This window comes from Alligator sinensis, unplaced genomic scaffold (assembly GCF_000455745.1).
Source record: "Alligator sinensis unplaced genomic scaffold, ASM45574v1 scaffold609_2, whole genome shotgun sequence".
Classification (NCBI taxonomy): Eukaryota; Metazoa; Chordata; order Crocodylia; family Alligatoridae; genus Alligator; species Alligator sinensis.
In genome coordinates this window covers 2,492,777-2,514,273 of record NW_005842090.1, presented here as the reverse complement: position 1 = coordinate 2,514,273, position 21,497 = coordinate 2,492,777, and the positions used below count along the sequence as shown (strand labels likewise).

At 45.8% G+C, this 21,497-nt stretch overlaps 1 protein-coding gene across 5 annotated transcripts in view; it reads right to left on the bottom strand.

Moving 5' to 3' along the window:
* Positions 1-37: 37 nt before the first annotated feature.
* The window catches only part of CCDC198 (coiled-coil domain containing 198), a 23,951-nt gene continuing 2,491 nt past the window's right edge, over positions 38-21,497 (bottom strand). The window contains exons 2-6 of one of the 5 annotated variants that reach the window (XM_025204620.1): positions 20,769-20,851; positions 13,181-14,193; positions 6,544-6,630; positions 4,938-5,036; positions 38-3,220 (exon numbers count right to left, since the gene is read on the bottom strand). In XM_025204620.1, the coding sequence (XP_025060405.1) occupies positions 3,053-3,220; positions 4,938-5,036; positions 6,544-6,630; positions 13,181-13,411 (585 nt within the window). In that variant the 5' untranslated portion in view covers positions 13,412-14,193; positions 20,769-20,851 and the 3' untranslated portion in view covers positions 38-3,052. Of the gene's footprint in view, positions 3,221-4,937; positions 5,037-6,543; positions 6,631-13,180; positions 14,194-20,721; positions 20,852-21,497 lie in introns of those variants that run through there. The other 4 variants (XM_025204621.1, XM_006024000.3, XM_025204624.1 and 1 more) reach the window with 4 other exon arrangements.

The following is a 21,497-nucleotide window of genomic DNA, read 5'->3' as shown; positions in this document are numbered from 1 at the left end:
CAAGGGTGGGCCTGCAAGATACACCAAAAATGGAGGCAATGGTCTCCAAAAGAGCTCTGCTGCACAGTGGGCAACCAGCTTTGACCTTAACGCTACCAGCAGGCTTGAATTTTAGGGCCATGGTCCCAAAGAATCCCGGAAAGAGAATGCTTGGCTGGACCCAAATCCAAATAGTCCCACTGTGCCAGGCAGGTTCCTAGTGACAAGACAGTGTGGCTCTTCCCAGTGTTACAGGAATGCAGCTGTATTGCTGCCAGTTTGGGAGGAAGCCCCAGGCTCTGCATAACCATGTTCCCATGGTGTTTCTCCTGCCTCTCAACACAGCTAAGGAGCCCTCCTTGCTTCACAAAGAAGAACAGGAAGTAATATTGTGACAAGTCTCTGCTCCAGTGGGGGACGAGTCATCCTTGTGGGAGCCAATGTTTGGCTGCTGCACTGGCAGGAAGCTGACCCTGCCCCAAACCCAACCTTAAAGCCAGCAGGGCCAACAGTGGTACGCTGCCTGCATGTCTCCAGGGAAGCTTGCATGTTGTCCTGTGCCCTGCACCTGGCCTTGGCTCTGGTCCCTTGTTCATTGGTGTCAGGCTTCTGACCCTTACCTTGCTCCTGGCTTTAGTTCTCAGCTCCTTACCCTGGTGTGATCTGTGGCTTCCTGACTTTGGCCTCCTGACACTGGTCTGTTCCTGACCACATCTTCTACACCCATTCATCAGTAGGATCACTGGCTCCAAACCCTAGCTGTGACCTTGTTTTGAGTCCCAACGCTGGACCCAAATTCCTGACCTGGGGCCTAAACACAAGGCTCGACTCCCCATGGCCCAGTTGTGGCAGGTATAGGAAACTGGATTTAGAAATCTGTGGAGTATCTGGGACTAGATTCTGCTCCGTGAAAGTTGATTGCTTTGTCACTGCAGCTAAGCACTGAGGAGGAAGAGAAGGAGGTGAAAGAAAGATGGACCAGCAAAGGCTGATCAGCAGATGTAAGCATTGAACAGACTAAAGGAAAGCAACCCAAAAGATCATTCCAATAACTCTTCAGACTCCCTGTTATACGGGCATGCTTTCCCATGCCCTGACTGCTTTACTGCCCATAGAAAATGAGAGAAATGCAGAATACCTAGCAAAGTGCAATGCAGAGAGGTGGAAAAGCCTGCTGCCATGATCAGGCCACAAACAGGTACAGAATGGAGCCCCGTTTGTTTCCCCTTATTTGTATCTTAACATTTTCAAGGGTTCTTCCCCATGCTGCATTTTTAGTCTCAGTTCCCTGAAGTTTGGGTTGAATTATTTCTGTAGACTTCACAGTCTGCAGCCCTGTTGCAATTTCAGTGGCTCTACAGAGGTCAGTGATACAATTCAGCTGAAGATTGGTCCGGTGGCTTAGCTCTGAGGTGGCCAACCTGCAGCATGGGTGCCTGAACTGGCACCGGCAGCTTGTGTATGTGGCATGTGGCGGATTAGGAAGCAGGTTGGCCACACAGCAGCAGACAGGACAGGGAGCAGAAAGCAGAGCAGCAAATCGGGCAGAAGAAGGGAACAGGAGTGGAACTCAAGGAGGGCATAGAGCTTAAGTCTGGCCCCCCACTGGTTTGGTGCACATGCTCAGATATTCACGTGAAAACAGCATGTGAAACTTTTACCAGCCCACCGGCGCTTTACACACCAGAGGTCCACATTCTTCCACCAGGAAGGAACTTGGCCATTGCCCACAAAGCTAAGCTATTTTCTTTACTGATAAGTGGGTGCTTTGCTTTGTCTTCCCTCCTTGGGATGTCTTTCTGGTACAGTGAAGCGAGTGCCATGCTAGCTCAGTTCTGTGATGAAAGCAAAGTGAACCAAAGGTCTTTTAACAAGCAATGGATCGTCTTTATAAGCCAAAAACTGTCATAGGGCTTTAGAGGTAAGAATATCTGAGGGCAACACTGCATCACTCGTGTAGAGTGTTATTGGGCATAGTCCGTGGAGCCAGCCAAGCTGTATCCAGGACACAACCCAAGAAGAGGGGGCATGGGAATTATATCACTCCTATAATCTCTGATTCCTTTGGGTGCTGCTGGTTGGTTTTAACCCTGGTCATAGAGTAAAGCAGCCTTGGAGCTGCTCTAATGTACACTGGCTTGGAAAAGCCCACCACATGCCATCACACATGGTATGGATCACTAGATTGCAAGCACTACGACCGACAGCATTAGCCCTTTTCTAGACATGTCTGCAACTTGCCATTAAGGTGGGAGGGCAAAGGAAGGAAAAAAGAAACCCTCAGCTGTCCTATTATGTCAACTCTATGGTCCTTTGCATTGCCAGAGTGGCACAGAAAGGCTGTATTGGAACCAAAGCTCTGGCCGCTTAGCATTTGATGTCGTTGCTGCAGCATGTACTAGTATCTGTAAGGGAAGAAAGCACCCTGGATTTCAGTGTTTCCTCACATCTGCGTGAGAGAGGGGCCAGGCAAATACCATGAGGAGTCTCACTGCTGGCTCTATCCAAAAGGGAAGAGTTTACACTCTGGAGCTGGATTCCTAGAGAGGGCTTCAGGCTGAATGCCAAAGTCAGCAGATATCAACGTTTTATCCTTCACGATCCTTAACACCTCCACTCGGGGTCTCGCATGGATAATCCCTACTTTAAGCAGGCAGCACCAGGACAGGTGGCGAGACTGTGTGTACAGCTGTGGTGAGGACACAATGCAAACCCCTCCTGACAGCTTCAGCAGCCTGCCAGATGCTTTTTTCTCCCACCAAGCTGTATAGGCCCTAAGCTCGGGCTCATGGTTCTCAAGAGGCACGTTCAGAAACCATTAGTATTGATATCTGCTGTCTTCCACCACTGAACACAGAGATCTTTGCCTTTCTGAGGCTTCCCAGCGCATTGCAAACCTACCGCATTTGGCTCTGCTTCCCTGACAGCCCTTTCAACCTCCATCTCCACAAGGTGAGATGCCGGGAGACCGAACAGCTGCAGGTGTTTAGGGCTGGCAGTCACTGGCTTTCTCACAAGAAAGCTTATTTGACCGTGCTTAAAATGCTTGGTAATTTTCAACAGAAAAGTGGCTCTACTTACTGTGGTCTTTGGTGTAAGCTTGAGCAGGCTCGACAGGGCCCCGGTCTTCGCTGTCAGAGCTATTGTTTCTCCAGATCCTCCCATGCACTTTCTCAGGTTTCAGCTCTTCTGGTTTTTGTTTGAGTTTTGCCTCCCTGTGGTGCCCTCGCTTCAGCTCTGCCTGGGTGGGCAAATGGTTCGATTTGGTATCAGTGGATTAAGTGGGTTCCAATGTTTAAACTCCGAATGGCAGAGGCTCAATTCTGCAAATCACTCACCCCTTGAGTAACCAGCAGGACTGAGGGTTGACAGCACCCAATCAACAGAAGTATCGGTTGTTCCAAGTGCAGGCAAATCTCTTAAAATCAGGACTAATTACTGTGTTTTCTCACATACAAAGAACCGCTGCTGGGAGCCGAAGTGCGCATTATACATGAGAAATGTGGTAAGAGCAGTTTCTGCTGCTTGCCAGGCACAAGCAAAAGTAAAATCTGCCTGTGATGTATAAGGAGCAGAACAATAAGCAGGCTCAGCTCCCTAGCTGCTGCTACTCTGTGCCTTACTACGAGGAAAGGATTTTTCCCCCTTTATTCTACCTTTCAAAAATAAGGTGCCTATCGTATTCTGGGGTGTGTTGTATGCAAAAAAAATACGGTATTTAGCTTTTCTAGGAAATAAAAGCTGTATGGGGTCCCACAAAGCTGGGACACACCAGCAGTGGGGCTCAGTGACAATCTAACCTAAACAAAAAGCACCAAGAAATCTTTTTGGGTGTTGACATCTTCTCTACATTACCATTATATAATATCTATGTGCCCCCTTCCTTCTGCTTGGCTCAAGGTGCTGCACAGAAGAGGCTAGACTCCCCCATTTTACAGATGGAAAACTGAGGCCAAAACATTACTAAAGGTCAGAGCAGAGCTAGGAATGGGGCTTCGGTATGTGGAGCGCAGGTCAGCGTGCTACCCCTCCATACCACTCCCCCACCCTGGGCCTCACTATTTCTCATAAGGCCTAAGGACGGTTCATGCAAGGGAGGATGTAACAACTGCAGCAGCCACCATGGCTCATTACTTAGGGCCAGATCTGGGAACTTTGTGACCCTCTCCTAGTATTTGAGCTCCTGTAGCCACTCTGAATTAAAGAGCGATTTGGACGTGGGGCTCACACATCCAGAGGCAACACCCTTTCCTTCCCTGCCCAATGGGTGTTTTTTGTAACTCAAAAATTAATCAGGGAATTTGACCCATGGGGTCAACTGAAACTGCATTTTCCAGAAAACAAATGATTAACAAGCAGAAAAACAGTCCAGGATTTAAGCTGGCATGTTCCCTACCAACAGCAGGAGACAGTTCGAGATGAACTGAAGCCTGTCAAGTGTCAGCACCACCCGATGCTGATAGCATGCAGTTATGGACATAATTGGACAAGACTCAAGACAATTGGGATAACCCAACCATGCGAGTTGCTGTTCAGGTACCAGGCATGGCTAGTGGAGGTGCCTGCTTCTGGCACAGAGGCTCTATGCTCAATGCTATATGGAAACCACTCGTTCCACTTTCCCAGCCGAACACTGGGTGGCAGAGTGGTAACCAGGAAAGAGCAAAGTATGGAAAAATACACCAAAGGCGGTGAGGATGGAAAGGCAACTCTGCAGGGAATTGAAGAAAAGACATGGGCTTGTATACAGACCCCAGCCAGCTTTTGACATGGTTGTCCAATAAGCATCCCTTATCTTGGTCTGAAGCCAGGCACTGCATCAGCTGAACAACCTGCTGTATTGGCCTGCCTACAGCCTCATTAAACAGACCTGGAGATTTTCAGTCTTGCTCTCTCTCTCCCTTTCAGATGCTGTAAAATCCAATGGGCACCTCTCCCCTACGTAATGTCAGCCTCACCTCTTGTCGCTTGCGGTTCATTTCTAACATCTGCAGCTTGTGCAAGTGCTGTCGTCTTCCTGTGGCGTGTGTCACGGCCTGTACCCTCTTCTCCCAGTCCTTGCAAGGAATTTAAAAAAATACCATTAACAAGACAAAATAATCTGCTAACTACTATAAAATCCATCCCCCATCCCTTCAATGCCTGAAGAGCATGCTTATCGGATATAGAGGAGTGTGGCTTCCTCACTGTTGCCAGTTCTCACAATCTTCTTGCAATACTTTGGCACTTATCCTTACAACTCCAGCTGGTGGCATCTCATTATCACTGGAGGGTTTTTTTTATTTTGTTTTGGTTTTAAATGAGTATGTTTCTAGCCCTCCTGGTTAGGGAGGAAAACTTGAAAATGTGACCCATAAACATATCTACACCACGTGGCAAATAAAAGAAGCCTTCAATGTATTTTATCAAATCTTGTCATTTTAAAGTCAACCTTATGAGTTTTACAGGGACAGATTCATCATGGCTTAATGCTTGAGGTTGGCAAGACTGTTTTCTTGCTGTTCCATTATTGTGATATAGTCATTTCACTGTAGGTTATGTATGCTATAACTGGATATGACTTTGCAGAGAAAGACATTGAGTCACCAGGAGCAAAACACCACTACCATTTCTGCATGCCTCACTAGAGATTAGTAGGACCTGATTGTTCAAAGTACTGCCATAGCTATCAAAACCAATTGTTATAAATAAATGAAGAGTTAAGTAGAATTAATCCTGTCGGCTGTACAATCCAGCCCTACCTCGTCAAAGTATGGTGTGAACTCTCACTGCCTACAGAAGTCAATTGTCATCACATGGAGGTCAAGGGACGTAGCACTTCTGCAAATTGGGCGTTAAGGTTTAGATCCTCAAAGGTATTTAAGGATACCTATACATGTGCCAGGTGTCTGCTCCAACACGTGCTAATTGGCATGCATTGAAGCAGACTCAGTTAATGAAGTCTGCTGGAGCGTGTTAATTAGCGCACTACAGCAGCCTGTGTCATGTCTATTCAGCGTCCTCATGCTTCAAAATGGCAAAGGGGATGCTTTAACTAAAGCTCATCAAACGAGCTTTAGTTCAAGTGCCCCTGCTGCCATTTTAAAGTGCGGGACACTGAATACATGTGATGCTGTGGGCACTTTAATTAGAGTGGCTCTCGGAGCTGATCTAATTAAAGTATCCATCCCTCCACCCCGGAGCATGTGTACAGATGCCCCATGTGCCTAATTCCCACTTCGCTGACACCTTTCTGGGTTTGGGTGTGCAGAGCAGGAGTTGGTGAGTGGGACATTTCTCTTGGGGATGCCACAGAAATGGTCTAGACATGCTCTTTGGGTAGAAAAGCCACCCTCCTGTACTACCCTCCTGTTTTGAAGTTGCTAAAAGCAGGGCTCATCCAGAGCTCCCTGAAGTCAGTGGAAAACTCTCGTTGACTCTCGTTGGAGCTTTTAGATCGGTCCCTGTAATTAACTGAAGCACGATGTTTGGAAAGTGGCCCGCCGCTTGTATTTCCCAGGGGGTCGGCACCCCTGAAATGGGCCGATTTCCCCAGCAGTTCCCCCGTGTTGCTGTGATACCCACCTTTGCTTTTTGTGCTGCTTCCTGCTCTTGCGGTCTCCAGCGTGCCTCTGAAGTGATCACTGGCGGCAGGTCAATAGGTTCAAGCTTCTACAAGCCCAATATTTATAAGGGTCAGACTTTCTCATTCCATGCGATCATAAAACACCAAAGCCAAATGTTAAACAGCCTCGACATCTCTCTCCAGCTCTGATTCTGGCAGCAGAGGCCCAGAGTAGACTCAGGAGACCTGCATCCTTGACAAATGCTCTCAGATCTTATGTGCATTTTGGATCACAGTAATAGTTGGAACACACTTGTGAAGGGCCATGGCTTTGTGAGCTGCCTGAACTGAGGAAATGCTCAAAATGCAAGTTAAAGAGCATTTTGGCTGCCTTCTGGCTTCATTGCTGCAATAAAAGCTGGCTAATTCCTTACCCCATGGGGATTGGTAATGAGGACTGACTATGCAGAAGTGACTAATTATCAGTAGCCAGCCATTTTCAACTTCTTGTGAGATGTTTTCTGTATGCTCTATCAAGACACAACAAAGACTAATTTTCAACATTTATAATGAACCCAAAATACAGTACAAAAATGTTGTACTGTTGTTGTTCCACCAATCGAGCTAGCCTTTGTTCTGCAATTGTGCTGTCTGTTAGCTGCTTTTGGTGATGAAGTTCCTTATTTCAAAGCCTGCAGGTTACTTTAAACTCATTACAATTATGTTATATTTGTTTTTGCTTCAACCTTAAACTAAATAATGCAGTGCTAGGCCCCCAGTGTATTAGTTTTGTTTCAAGTTATTTGTAACTGAAGACGTATATGTATTGTTTTATATATGATGATGCTCCTCACTATCTGCAACCGCCTTTTCAAACTTCTAGATCTGCCCATGTACATTTATGAGAATTGTAGGATGATTATTTTAAATCAAAGCTTAATGTACAAGATCTTGGGCAGTATACAATACGATGCAGTACAACAAGGACAAGTGCAGAGTGCTGCACCTTGGGTTCAAAAAATGTCCAGCACACCTACTGGCTGGGAAGTGACCCTCAGCAGCACAGAAGTGGAAAGGGATCTCGGAGTCATAGCAGACTCCAAGATGAACATGAGTCGGCAGTGTGATGAAATCATCAGCAAAGCTAACTGCACTTTATCGTGCATCAGCAGATGCACGACAAATAGATCCAAGGAGGTGATCCCCCCACCTCTATGTGGCATTGGTCAGACTGTAGTTGGAGTACTGTGTCCAGTTTTCAGTGCCGTACTTCAAGAAGGATGTTGATAGACTCGAGAGGGTCCCGAGGTGGGCCACTCGTATGGTTAGGGGCTTACAGGATAAGCCCTATGAGAAGAGACTGAGGGACCTAGACCTCCACAAAAGAAGGCTGAGAAGTGATCTTGTGGCCGCCTACAAATTCATTAGGGGGACCCAGCAAGGGATCAGAGATGCTCTGTTCACCAGGGCGCCTCTTGGGGTAACAAGGAACAATGGTCACAAACTGACAGAGAGCAGATTTAGGCTGCATGTCAGGAAAAACTTCTTTACAGTAAGGGTGGCCAAATCTTGTAATGGGCTTCCAAGGGAGGTGGTGCTGTCCCCTCCCTTGGGGGTCTTTAAGAGAAGGCTGGATAGGCATCTGGCTGGGGTCCCCAGAGCTCTTTCCTGCCTAGGCAGGGGGTCGGACTCAATGATCTGTTAAGGTCCCTTCTGACCCTAGCATCTATGAATCTATGAATCTTATCACTGTAAAGTGCTCCCTACATAGGAAAGATATGGTTGTGAGGGAGTAAAATAATCAGTCCAATATTTTTGCTCTGCACTCACACATGAACTCATTGCCAGTATAAAAGATAATTCTGCAAAATGAAAGAGTTGATCATCTATGTCTTGTTGAGTCAAGAAAAGCTGAAGAGTATCCAGTGCTTTGAAAGCATCAGCTGGCTTGATGGGTGCTATGGAGGACACCAGTCTATGCTTTTTAGGCTGACTAATTATCCAGAGCAAATTCCAGTGTGATTTAGTATGCATCGGCATTTGGGAATGACTATTTACTCTTTAACGGGAGATGAATGAGCCAGTGTTTGTGTACAAATTAATAGGACTCTGACAGCGATTCAGTTCATCAGCTAATGGGACACTAGTGATAAGTTTTCCCAGTACCCAATTATTATTTCCCATAATATTTGCTACTGATGACAATTTTCCAAGCACATTTGGTTCTTAAAGACATTTAATTAACGCTATAGAATGTGCTATTATCCAGCTGTTTGAGTATCCAAATACCTATCCTGGATACAAAGAGGATTTAAAAGCTAAAGATTACTTCCTGGGCAGCTATAAATACGGAGTTAGTTTTTAAGGTATTAAGATACCTGCTTATCATGTACCAAATGACAGAAGGATAATGAAATCCTCTATTGCTTGGGAACTCTTTGGAGGTATTTCTAGTGCTGGAATGCACTCTTACTCCCATAAAATCTCTCAATAACTGCAACCAGAAGAAAACTGGACTCACATTTAATACCAGACAGTAACCTCTGGGAGAATTAACACCGTTTTGTCTTCCCGCCCCCTAAACTGTGACATTATTTTGGCCATAAGTTTTGAATCATGGCCAAGGACTAGGATTTTGAGCGGCCTATAAGCAAATGGAGTAATCAAGGCACAGGTTTAAGTCTGTCACAACACAAAACAGGAAATGCAAGGGGATGGGCCTGGGCAGGAGCAGACGTATCCTGCATATCAGTTGGAGGATTGGACCAAAAAAAATCTCATGAGGTTCAATAAAGACAAGTGCAAAGTCCTGCACTTAGGACAGAATAATCACGTGCCCTGGTACAGCCGGGGGTGCCGACTGGCTAAGCAGTGGATCTGCAGAAAAGGCCCTGGGGGTGACAGTGGACAAGAAACTGAATATGAGCCAAGAGTGTGCCCTTGTTGCCAAGAAGGCTAATGGCATCCTGGGATGCATTAGTAAAAGTGTTGCCAGCAGATGGAGGGAAGTGATTCTTCCCCTCTATTAGGCTAGGGTGAGGCCAGATCTAGAGTATTGTGTCCAGTTTTGGGCCCCCCACTACAGAAAGGATGTGGACAAATAGGAAAGAGTCTAGCAAATGACAATGGTTATGGGGCTGGGGCACAGGACTTCTGAAGAGAGGCTGAGGGAACTGGGTTTATTTAGTCCAGAGAAAAGAAGACTGAAGGGGGATTTAATAGCCACCTTCAGCTCCCTGAAGGTTGGTCCCAAAGAGGATGGAGCTGGGCTGTTCCCAGCGGGGGCAGATGACAGAACAAGAGCAATGGGCTCAAGCTGCAGCAAGGGAAGTTTAGGTTAGATATTAAGAAGAACTTTCTCAGGAGGAGGGTAGTAAAACACTGGAACAGGTTACCCGGAGAGGTGGTGCAATCTCCATCCTTGGAAGTTTTAAAGCCTGGGCTAGACAAAGCGTTGGCTGGGATACTATAGTTAGGGCTGGTCCTGCTCTGAGCAGGGGGTTGGACTAAATGACCTCTTGAGGTCCCTTCACACCCTCATTTTCTATATTCTAAATCTCAGGATTAATCCACGATGCTTTTGTGTACCGATCATATCACTTTTATGGCTCCTTCCAACCCATTAAAGGCGTATGATGGGTTTTGAATGTGGTCCTTTTCTCTTTGGGTCATACTCCTACAGCTTTCAATAGGCTTCAGATCAGCCCCATAGGCATCTCCATTTTCATTTACACTGTTTCTGCTTTAGGAGGAAGTACTGGAGGAAATTGATAAACTAAATAGTGGCAAATTGCTAGGACTAGATGGTCTAGTTTATTCTCTGCAGAGCAGGGCGCGTGTTTTAATCTTGTATTTGACGTACAGATGCTTTTATTATTTAGGTTATTATGAGGTCCACCATACCCTTCTTATAAGGGAGGGGAAAGAAACAATTAAGCTTTTTTATGCAGACCAGTAGCTGAATAAATAGGGATCACCAACCAAAAAAAGGAATGAGCAAAGCTGTTTAGGACTTTAAATTTTGTGGGTGGGGAGGCCTGAGTGAATGTTATTTGAGTAGAGGGGAGGAGGGTGTATGTGTATGTATGCACATGCATGTGGTGTGCATGAGTGTGTGTTTCTGAGAAAGTAAATATAAGTGTAAGTAAAAAATGGGAGTACATTCAAGAAAGACCTCGTTCCCCCAGCAATTCCACCACTGGCCTGAAACCTTTCACAAATCCTATATTTGTGCTTCACTGGTTGGATCCAAGGCAGTAACAGCATTTTGGTAACACCAGGGGCCCCCAGCCATGGTGAAGGCCCACGCTGCCAGTGCTGTAAGGACGTTGGGTGAGAACAGATGAAATGGAGTTGAAAGAAACCAGCACCCTTGCAACCCAGCAAGACAAGGAGGGGAGGGGGTACCCTAAAGAAGTAACAGGGTTACAATCTGAATGGACAAGAGAAAAATATCCTTGTCACAAGTGGCAAATGGAGACTTGAAACACGGGGATCTCAAGGCAAACCTCTGCACACAGGACAAGATGCAAGTAGAGCTGAACTCAAACACATGCTTGGGGGCCTATATGAATTCGGGCCTAAGTAATGCACTCTTGGTCCCAAATAGCCAGGAGTGGAACTGAAATCTCAAGCACAACTCGGTGACTTGACACCCTCCCCGCTTTTCACAAGTTAGTTAGTCCCCATGGAAAAGCCTCCTAGGTTTTATCTTTCCTGGGTCTCGTGGTAGAAGGTTCACCCAGGGCCGACTACTCCCTTTATCATCCCAGCACCTGAAAAACTAATCAGAAGTTGGACTAATTTAAAAGATGACACTAGATGGCAGCAGCTGACACGGCAAATTACTGGCCAAGCTGTAAATCATTCACAGTGCCACAGAGGCAGTAAATAGGATGGCAGGCAAATAACTCTCTAATGTACTGGCTGCTCCCACAATGAGCTGGAGGGAGGGGAAAGCTTGGGGCTTCAAGCTAAAGTTTTCACTTTTTCTGCATGATTAGACAGGCGGGTGTCTTCCAGTTTGGAAATTTCCAAGAGCCTTTCTCTGGAAACAGACCGCAGCAGGGATCTTCCGCTGCCTCTTGAAAAGGAAGAAGCACTTCTAGCTCCATGTTGTTATGTAGCACTGAAAATGTTTCTGGGGAGGGTGGGGAGAAGTCACTGGTGCTTTGCTTTATATATAGTAGCTAGAAGCTTCAGAAAGAGCCCATGGTCGGAGGAGCAAATCTTAAGTGAGAGTTATTGTTTAGTACTATTAATATAGGAATATAAATAAATATAATGTGCTAATAGCAGAGGTTTAAAGGATTATGAACAGGGATCTGATCCACTCTGGCAGTTATTATCCACTAGGCTGCCTTTGACGGTGACCCCTGCTGCTGTCTCAGCCTTATCGGTTATCAGCACTATGTCAGGGGGAGATTGCTCCACATCTGCCCACTCTGATGCTTTCCTCTGAAGCATCTGGCGCCAGCCACTGTCAGAAACAGGACCAGCTGGACCACACCTCTTGTGCCAGTCAAGACTCATCCTCTCCAAAATGAAACCTTTTGTCTTCCCACTGTTTCCCTTCTCTATCTCCACTCAAGGTCCATTCTCCTTCCTCTCCTGCAGGAGCCCAATTTTGGTCTCCTCTTCACTTTTTCCATTGCCTTCTCCCTCTGAATCTCATTGTCCCTTAAGTCCTATTGCTCCTTTCTCTGATGCCACTAAGATCTGCCCTTCTTTTCACTGAATCTCTTGCAGATAGCCTTTATCTTCGTAACCTCAACCTGGCATCCCGAATTCTCAACTCTTACTATTCCAGTCCATCCAAGATGCTCTTGCCAGCCTCCTCTCGCACTGCTCCTCCTCCATCACATCACATCCTTCTGGAAACTCTCTCTGGGCTACCTGCTAGTTACTACCTCAACATCAAATATCCTGGGCCCATCTCCAAGGTCTGCTCTATCTCCACCTGCTCTCATGTTCTCCTACTACACGCATCCCAGCTCTACCCAGACCTTTCTTCTTGTTACTATCTCAGTTTCCCCTCACTCTCCCTTCACACTTCCTAGAAAATTGTTCCCTTTGCTAGCTTCAGTCTCCACATTAACCACTAATGCTTTCACCCTGCCATAGTCTTCCCAGTCATCTTTCCATCCCTCTTCCAGTGGCTTCTCCTTACTTCCTCTGTAATCTTCTCACCCTTCCTCTCTGTTAGCCCCTGGCCCATCTTGGTTTTACTTACATGACCTTGTGGGCAGGGCTGTGTTTTCAATGCATGTTTGTCCAGGGCTGTTCAAATGCCCGGCATGACACAGATGACTGAAAGTAATCATTGTAAATATTGGCAATGGGGGACTGTACAGCCAGCTGTAGCTGCCCCTATGCATGCAGCCAAGCCTGCCCCATTAGACACGGCTCAGCTGCAGTGGGAATTTAGTTTAGGACAACGGGAAAACATTTGGCAAGGGCTGGGAGGGGAGGGAAGGAGGAGGAAGGGCTTTTAGATGTTTCATGAAAGGTTGAAGGAATCAAATGCTCTTAGAAAATGCTCTTAGATGAATTCCACAGCTGTCTGCGAGCAGCCCAGCCCAAAAACCTGGCTCTGTTATTTTAAAGGTATGAACAACCATTTAATTTGACCTGGTAGTGATTATCCTGAGGTTTGACCTGTATCAGAAGAGAAGCAGCAGTGTCATTCGCACACGTTGCCCTTCCAAACTGCATCGCTACTCTTTTGCTAGTTGGTGGCCAGTGAAACTGGGTTGGCTTCTTCAGGTTTGGCAGATGTTTGCTCCATGCAGGTCCAAGGTAGAGCCTGCTCTCCAAGCCTGGGGTGGTCAAGACCAGCATGGCCCTGGATGCAACTTGCAGCAACCACATGGCTGCTCTAAATCGCATGCAACTGCTAATGGACCCGAGAAACCAGTCTGCCTCCTGGGAAGCACCAGAGCAGTGGGACACTCCAGCCAAACCCACCTACTCCGCTCTATCTAGGAGACCTGGGGGCTCCTACTCAGTTGTCAGCCCCCTGGGAACGCTTCTCAGCTAAGTAGCTGAGCTGCGGCTGGGGCCCCTTTGGCCTGCCATAGCTGGCTCGTCGTCACCGCGCTGTTGTGAGGCTAGAGGCAATGAGTCTCAAGAAGTTCAGTGGGCAGATCTTCCTTTTTTAAATGCTTATTGAATGCACAAGCACATGCCACTGACTTTAGCATCCCAGCAGTTCTCCGAGCCTGCTCTCCCCAGGCAAGTGAGGGGAGCAGAATTTGGCCCCTCAGAGAATCTATTTGGATGTAGATTCTCAGTTTTTGTCCCTTCAAAGCCCAAATCGCCTTGAGTTTCAAAGTCTTCAGAATTGGGCCAAGAACAGAAACAATTGGAGCAAACAGCATCAGTCAGGATGAGGTCTAAAAGCAAATAAGAGAGGAGCCATATGAAAAGCAAGGGCTGGGAGAGCAGAGCCCTTCGAAGTGATCTTTGTGAGAGCAGCAGAAGGTTGCAGATGCAGTCCCAGTGGGCGCCTGAATTCACCGAGCTCTGTCACTTTGTCCACCTGGAGGTTCAGCGGAGACTGAAGGAAGCTGAGATGGAAAGGGAGGAAATTCCCTGTCCTTAGAGCTGCAGAGCCCCTGCTGAAGCCGGCAGCAGGACTCCCCTTGACTTCAATGGTGCAGGAGAGGATCCTGGGAGAAAGCAAACAAAAAAAGAGCAAGTTGTGCAGGAGGCTGATCTGCACTGTAGGCACAAAGCAAATGCTGCTCCTGCCTACTGCTGAGACCATGCTTCGGGATTCAGAGAGTCCAGAAAAGAGGACATTTGCCAAAACCCACTGAACTCATTGGGAGCTTTTCCATGGATGGCAGTGGGGCTTGGATCTGGCCTTTCAAATGCAAGAACCACTGAATGGAAACAGAAGGCAGGGAGAAGCAATTACAAGGTCACAAGTCAAATCCCTAGCAATTTTTCCTCTTAAAAGCAGTTTGCAGGTAAGGGGAAGAGGAGGGAAGAGTTCAGGGAGTTTCCAAAGCCAGCCAAGTACTAGATCAGGGATAGGAGGGGGAGAGAATTATAATAAAGTGCAGTCAGTGGCCTCCTGCTCACTGTTTTTGATTTCTTTTAAGAACAGTCCAACCCTTGTAATTCAATTCCAATTAGGCTTGTGATCTGGGAATATGTGGTCTGAGCTACCCTTGTTTTTCATACTAGTATAAATTTGTCAGTCAAGAGAGCGGTTTTTTTACCCTGCATTGTTACATCACCACCGAATGCAATTCCATGATACCAGTATCAATGTGTTTCACTTCCCATATAGGTACAAGTTAAACTGGGATATGCTACTTAAGGTTGGTTTAGTTAAACTAGCACACCTTTTGGGTTCAAGTACTCAGGCACTAAAAGAAAGTGCCCCGAGAGAAGAAACTTTTTGATAGCAATCTTACAACAGATTGATTATTGCAGGTCATTTACCATGTGTCAGCTCAGCTGGGGGTGATGGGAAAAAAACAGTGGAATGCTTTTTACATCCTTTATAATTAAGAGCTTGATCCCACAAACGTTTATGCCAGTGCATAATGTGGGTAATTAATTATAAGCCAGTTAGTTTGACATCATTCCTAGGCAAAATAACAGAAAAGCTGATACAGGATTAAATTAATTAAGAATGAAAGGCCTGGAATATAATTAATGCCACTCACTGTGGCTTTATGGAAAATAGGTCTTGTCTACTAAACCTGATTTCATTTTTGATGAGCTTGCAAATTTGGTTACTGCAATCAAGGTGACTGCACAGATGTAATCTTGGTATATAAACCAACTGAAAGGCCTTTGACTTTGCGCCACACAGCAGTCTGATTAAGGCATTAGCACTACACAGTATTACAGCACAGATTAAATGGTTTACCGATAAGTCTTAAGAAGTACTTGTTAATGGGCAATCATCATTCAGCTGGCATGTTTCTAGGGGATTGGTACCAGGCCTAGCGCTATGCATGCTTTTCATCTATGGTCTGGAAATAGACATCTGTAAAATCACAGCAGAGAAAATGTGCAGATAGCAGACACCAGGAGAGTGGTAAATACTACTGAGGACTGGGCTATTACGCAGAACGACCAGTATAGCTCTGAAAGCTGGCCTCAGTTAGAAATAATGAATATAGCTTCAAGGCAAGGACATGCATCCAGGAAGAAAGAATGCAGACCACGCCTGCAGACATGGGGATGGGAGGCTGCAAGACAGAGCCTGAAAAAAGATGGAGCTCGCTGTAATCAAGAAATGTAAGCATAACCGCCCGGTATGATGTTGTTGCAAAAAGGGTTAATAGGATCCTTGGCTGTATTGACAGTGGCACTGAGAGTAGGACTCGGGAAATGCCTTTATATATGATGTTGCTTTTTGGGGTGTTTATGTGTAGCGTGTGAGTTCTCTTTGATTTGATGGATTCTCTGCATGTGTCTATCAAACAGCAAACTCCACTCTTTTCCCAAGGCTGGCCTGCTTTCCTTGCTGTCATTTTTTACCTTCATCTTGGACTGAAATAGCAAAGGGTAATGACACCAAGCTAACCATAGAGCACCATTTCAATCTTGGCAGTACTTTATTAGTCAACTGGAAGACTCTAGGGACCACTGTAATTCAGGCTCCAGCAAGGGGAAAAACAAGCTCCCTGCAGGTTTGCTGGAGCCAGTTTCAGGTGTTTTTTCAGAGCGGGCTCTCCCATGCCTGATTGGCTGAGGGAGCCCACCATGGGGCTGATTACCATTGAATAACAGCACATAGGCTGATCTTCAGCTGTTTGAAGAAAAGTAAAGCTCACCACTTATTAAACATATGGGGCTTCCACCGTAATTTTTTTAAACTTTTTTGCCCCAACCCTCTCCTCTGCGGTTTCAGGCCATTTCCTGCAGCTTACAAGGGTTTGGGGGAAATGCTAAATTTCAGGCTACGTTTCCTTGAAATCCCCTAAAGCCTGAATTACAATGGTCCCTTTTTATGTGGCCAGGTAACCAAGCAGCAGATCACATGGGTGGGGGATTTTGATGGTCTGATGAAGCTGACTGGGGCTGGTCTTGCTTTGAGTAGGGAGTTGGACTAAATGACCATCTGAGGTCCCTCCCAACCCTAATTTTCTATGATTCTGTGATCAGGAGGGTCACCTGACAGAGAAAGTTCATTAAAGGGAGAGCCTCTTACCAGCAACTTTATGGAGCAGAAGGAGGCGGCACATATTCAGAGGATAAGTTATATGCAGAAGAAGGTGCAGGAGAAGGACCTTGGACCCTCTGATCCCAAAGAAAACTCAAGGCTAGCAAGGAAACTGAGGCAGGGGATGGTGCATAGGTTTGTTTGGTTGGTTGGGGTTGTTTTTTTTTTATCCAGATCAGTATATTTCTGATGCTGTTTAAAGACAGTTATCAGTTATCACACAAAACGCTTTGGCAAGAAATCTGCACCGGTTTGCTTCATCTGTCATGGGTTCCTGTCGTATTGTTTGTGGTCAGATACATAAACCAGTTGCATCTGTTAGATTCAAACAGCGCTCTCTCAAAATACTGTATTTACGGCATATCGCATGCACTCGTCCCCCAGCCTCCTCGATCAACCTTCCAAAATTGGGATACATGTTATAAGTGGGGAAGCTGATTTTTCTGCCTGGGAATAAAAGCAGGGAAGACTGGAAACAAGCAGACACTGTGCTCAACTGCTGCTTCTCTGTGGCCCAAGCAAGCAGCAGGAGTCCTGTGTTGACCCTCTCACAGCTGCAGGAGCTACTGGCTGGACACTAGCTTGTGCCTAAAGCAGCGATTGAGCTGGCTCAGGGCAAGTGAGCTGCTGCATGCAGTCTGCCATAGCTTGATGAGGCTTGCACTGTAGAAGGCAACAGTTTAGGAACCATTGACAGTAAAGAAGCAACAGTCATGCTGCTGTCCTTGCAAAGGTCTGGGGCCTGGCCTTGTTGCCATCCCGCCACACCAGGAAGGCCCTACTGCCTCACCCAGACTGTCTCCTGAGATGCTGCACTTCATGGACACTGCGTTTCCAGGAGGATTTAATCAATGTCACGTAGTTGGCTGTGACTCTGGAAGGATCTTTTTCCTGCATGCCGCTGTCCAGAAGCAAGGTATATGTCTTGTCTGAGGGTGTGCAATAGGCTAGAGGATATGGTAACCTTCTCTTTTGGCACTGAGGCAAGGTTTCACCAAATTGAACCAGCAGTGTAATAGCAATATGCAGAGTCAAAGCTTTGGCTAATAAAATTGGAAAATGCAGAATTTAGCAGAACTTCTTTGTTTTGTTTTGTTTTGTTTATTGGGAGCTCTGGTAGCTTCAGAAATATTGAATTTGACTGCCGCGTGGCACCTTGCTTTCACTAGGGAAATTAAACTTGTTTTTACCGTTAAAAAAGGTCTTTGGGTTTGCACTGATTCTTAGTGAATCAAACAGTCCGCTTTCACAGCACGCCAAAAAAGCAGTACAAGGACACCCTAAAGGTGTCCCTAAAGAGTTTCAACATCGACCCAGAGTCATGGTAGCAAATCACTTGCAACCAACAATCCTGGAGGTCCCAAATCCAAAACGGAGCATTGGCCTTTGAATAGCAATGCACGGCAGAAGCAATGAAGAAATATGCGGCCAGGAACTCGAAAACCTCCCTATCCGGTCCTCATTGCTCTCCTGCCCCTGCTGCAGCAGATTGTTCAAAGCAAAGATCAGACTTACAAGTCACCTACATCCTCACATGACCTAGCCTCCACCCCACTTCGTTCTCTTCCCTTTCCCTTTTTTCTCCTTTTCTCTTTTATCCTTCTCTTTTTCTTTCCCACTTCTTTTCTCTCTTCTTCCCTCCCCTCCCCCCGCTGGATGCGGTCATCTTCGCCCGTGAAGGACAAAGTGTGTATGTACGTATGTATGTATATGTATGTGTGTGTGTGTGTGTGTGTGTGTATCTATATATATATATATATATATATGGATGGATATGTGTGTGTGTGTGTATCTCTCTCTCTATATATATATACACATATATATGTGTGTATATATATATATATATATATAGATACACACACACACTTTGTGTATATATCTATATATATATATTGATACACACACATATATATGTATGTATGTATGTATATATAGCTACACACACAGAGCTCTAATCCCGATAAGGCAGGAAGGTTGGCCTGTGTAACTCGGGTACTAGCATGGAACTAATGGGGAAGTGCAGGACCTGGTTTCTGTTCCCACTTTAGCTCCTGCTTTAGGGCCTGACTGAGCAAGTCACTGATCACTGGTGACTCCGTTTCCATCCAGAAAATGAAGCTAGTACATGGTGGCAAATTAGTGAAGTTGTCTCAGTACAGACGTGGACTGTACTGAGTTCAGTCCTGTCTCTCCTACAAGTTTCTGGACTTGCAAGAGAGGCTACCCTCAGTCAGCCCAGCTTTAAATGTGTATTTGATTGTTCATGCTGGGGAGTCAAGGGTACCTGGTCATGTTGCTGGCTGCAAGACTCTTTTGTGTGTTGTTGGCTACAGGAAATGGCTTGTCTTAACTACATAGGCCTGATGGGTCACTAGGCTTGGGATGGACTTCGGACTTTGACTTCCCTGCCCCTCAGGGCAGGCGCTGAAATACTGCAGTGATGAGGCCACTTATGAAGATGGACAGGAAAGGCATGCTAGTGGGCAGCATGAGGGCACCCCTCTTCCTGGGGTTAATCACTAGAAAATGACATGACCTTATACCCCAAGCAGCTCTGAGGGCCTATCTGATCGAGTGCAGGGGTGCAGACACTTGCAGAAGGACAGGTAGATAGAGGCAGCATGTTCTTATATAGACTGATCAGCAGCTTTTCAAAGTCTGGACAGTTTCTATTACACCAGTGTGAAGCAGAAGTAACTAAATCCCCAGAAGACAGTGGTATTATACTGTTATACAGCCAGATTAAAATCAAGTTCCATTTCTTTATAAAATAAAATAATTTTACACAAGGATGAGTTTTAACACACCAACCACTCACCATGAGGTAAAAGGGATGAGGCTTTACTAGGCCTCAACTTCTCTATCATAACTGCTTGTGTGTGCCCTCTTATCCCACAAAAAGTGGAGGTTAAACCCAATTTAACCCCTCCTTTACTGACTGCTGACATGGCTTCCACTTCACCATAGTTTTAGAGCATCTTCATGGGTAGTACAGTGAATCCCTGGCCCCTTTTATCAGGTGGTAGGTGATGGCTAGAAAATGGTATTTAGAGGTTTGCTTTTGGGAACTGGCTTTTAGGTGAAGTAGATATGCATTAAAATAATGGTCCGAGGCAACAGCAAGGGTTAACTTATTTCTAAAAAAGCCTGTTTCTGAAAGTTTCCTCAAGGCCCACCTGTCTGATACAGGCAAGCAGTGACACTCAGGCTGGGAAGTTGAAGGCATGTCCTACACTGTCCATAACATGAGATAAGGTGGCACCAGGTCACAGTGCCCAGCTGCAGAGCCCTTGGGATTTCTGGTTTTGGGGGAACAGACCAAGTTAGGAGAAGATCAGTAAACCCCAAATTGGGATGTGTGCATGTGATGGGTTTGTGAAACAAAGGATTATGCTGACAGGACAGAATGTGGACAGCATGATGACCACTGAGAGACCAATCAGCAATGGCCAGAAATGAATCAGGAGGGGATAAGAATACAAAAGAAGGGATTTCAGAGCTGCAAAGTGTCCCCGAAAGGGGAACCGGAGGCCACCATGGACAGAGGGCATACCACCAACCCATTTCACCCACCCCACTGAGGTGGGTAGGCCTCAACCTCCAACCTCCAAGCTGTTGACATCTGACATTCAAGAGAGAACCTCAGAGCGAAGCTCACGTACTGGTCAGATGTACCTTGACTCTGTGCAGCTCTAGGACTGGTAGGTATAGAATTGCTTGCATTATTCTTATCTGCTACCACTGTGTATCAATACAATGTGCCTATTATTGAATGGAAAGGTTGTGATCAGTCTGAGGGGTTTGGGTCCACCCAGAACAAGGTATGTGGGTCATAAATCCAGTGCCAACAGTAGGTTGTTCATATGTCTACCCCCCAAGAAGTAAGGGCCAATGCATCTCTGGGATATTATCTTGCCAATAATACTGCATTGTGATGTCTTTCCTGTGTGAATACAGTTAAAACTCAATATACCCCCTTCATATGTTTACAGTTAAAATGGGAGGTTACCATTAAATCCAAGCATTTCCTTAGGAAGCCTTTAAAATTCATCTTACTTGAGGTCTTCGAGGGGGATGCTGTTTAATAATACTGGTTTCTCCCTTTTCCGGCATGATGTCAAAAGCAATGGGCCTCGGCACTTAAGGAAACAGAAAAGGAAAAGAAGCTTGAATAAAACAGCTTGAATTCAATATCATATTGATCATTAACATTTTGGTCATACTAAGTAAAAGCTTCATGATCTTCTAGTTACAGTTCTACCTGACCTACCACAGCCTATCCTCCCAAAATCCCGCAGCACGTGGGGAAAAAAAACATCTGCACTAGACACTACAGCAGGTTGAGAACAGTCTCTAAATATTTGCTCATGTTTTTCAGTGAATGTAGCCAATATTTGCATTCATTGTGTGTAAGTGCTTCTCACACAGGCATTGCTGCCCTCATCTTTTAGTGCTGCAAGTGAATGTGGAAAACTCTATTCACCCATAGTGGTGGAAACAACATTTAAGTATTCATATTCAAATATCTATGCTAGAAGGACTTTTCCACTCATTTGGGGAACAGAAATAAAGTCATGTAATCCTCTTGACCAATCACGGTTAGCCAAGGTCTCTATCCAATTCCTATCAAAGTCGTTCTATTGGTTTCAATAGGAATGAAATCAGCCTTGAAAAAGCCAGTTCTCCAGGGAGTGGTCGTAGACATTTCTTAGGAACATTAGGTCTAAAGAAGATGTATTGTTCATTTATGAATAGCAAATCCATTTGAGGAATCTGTGATCTGCT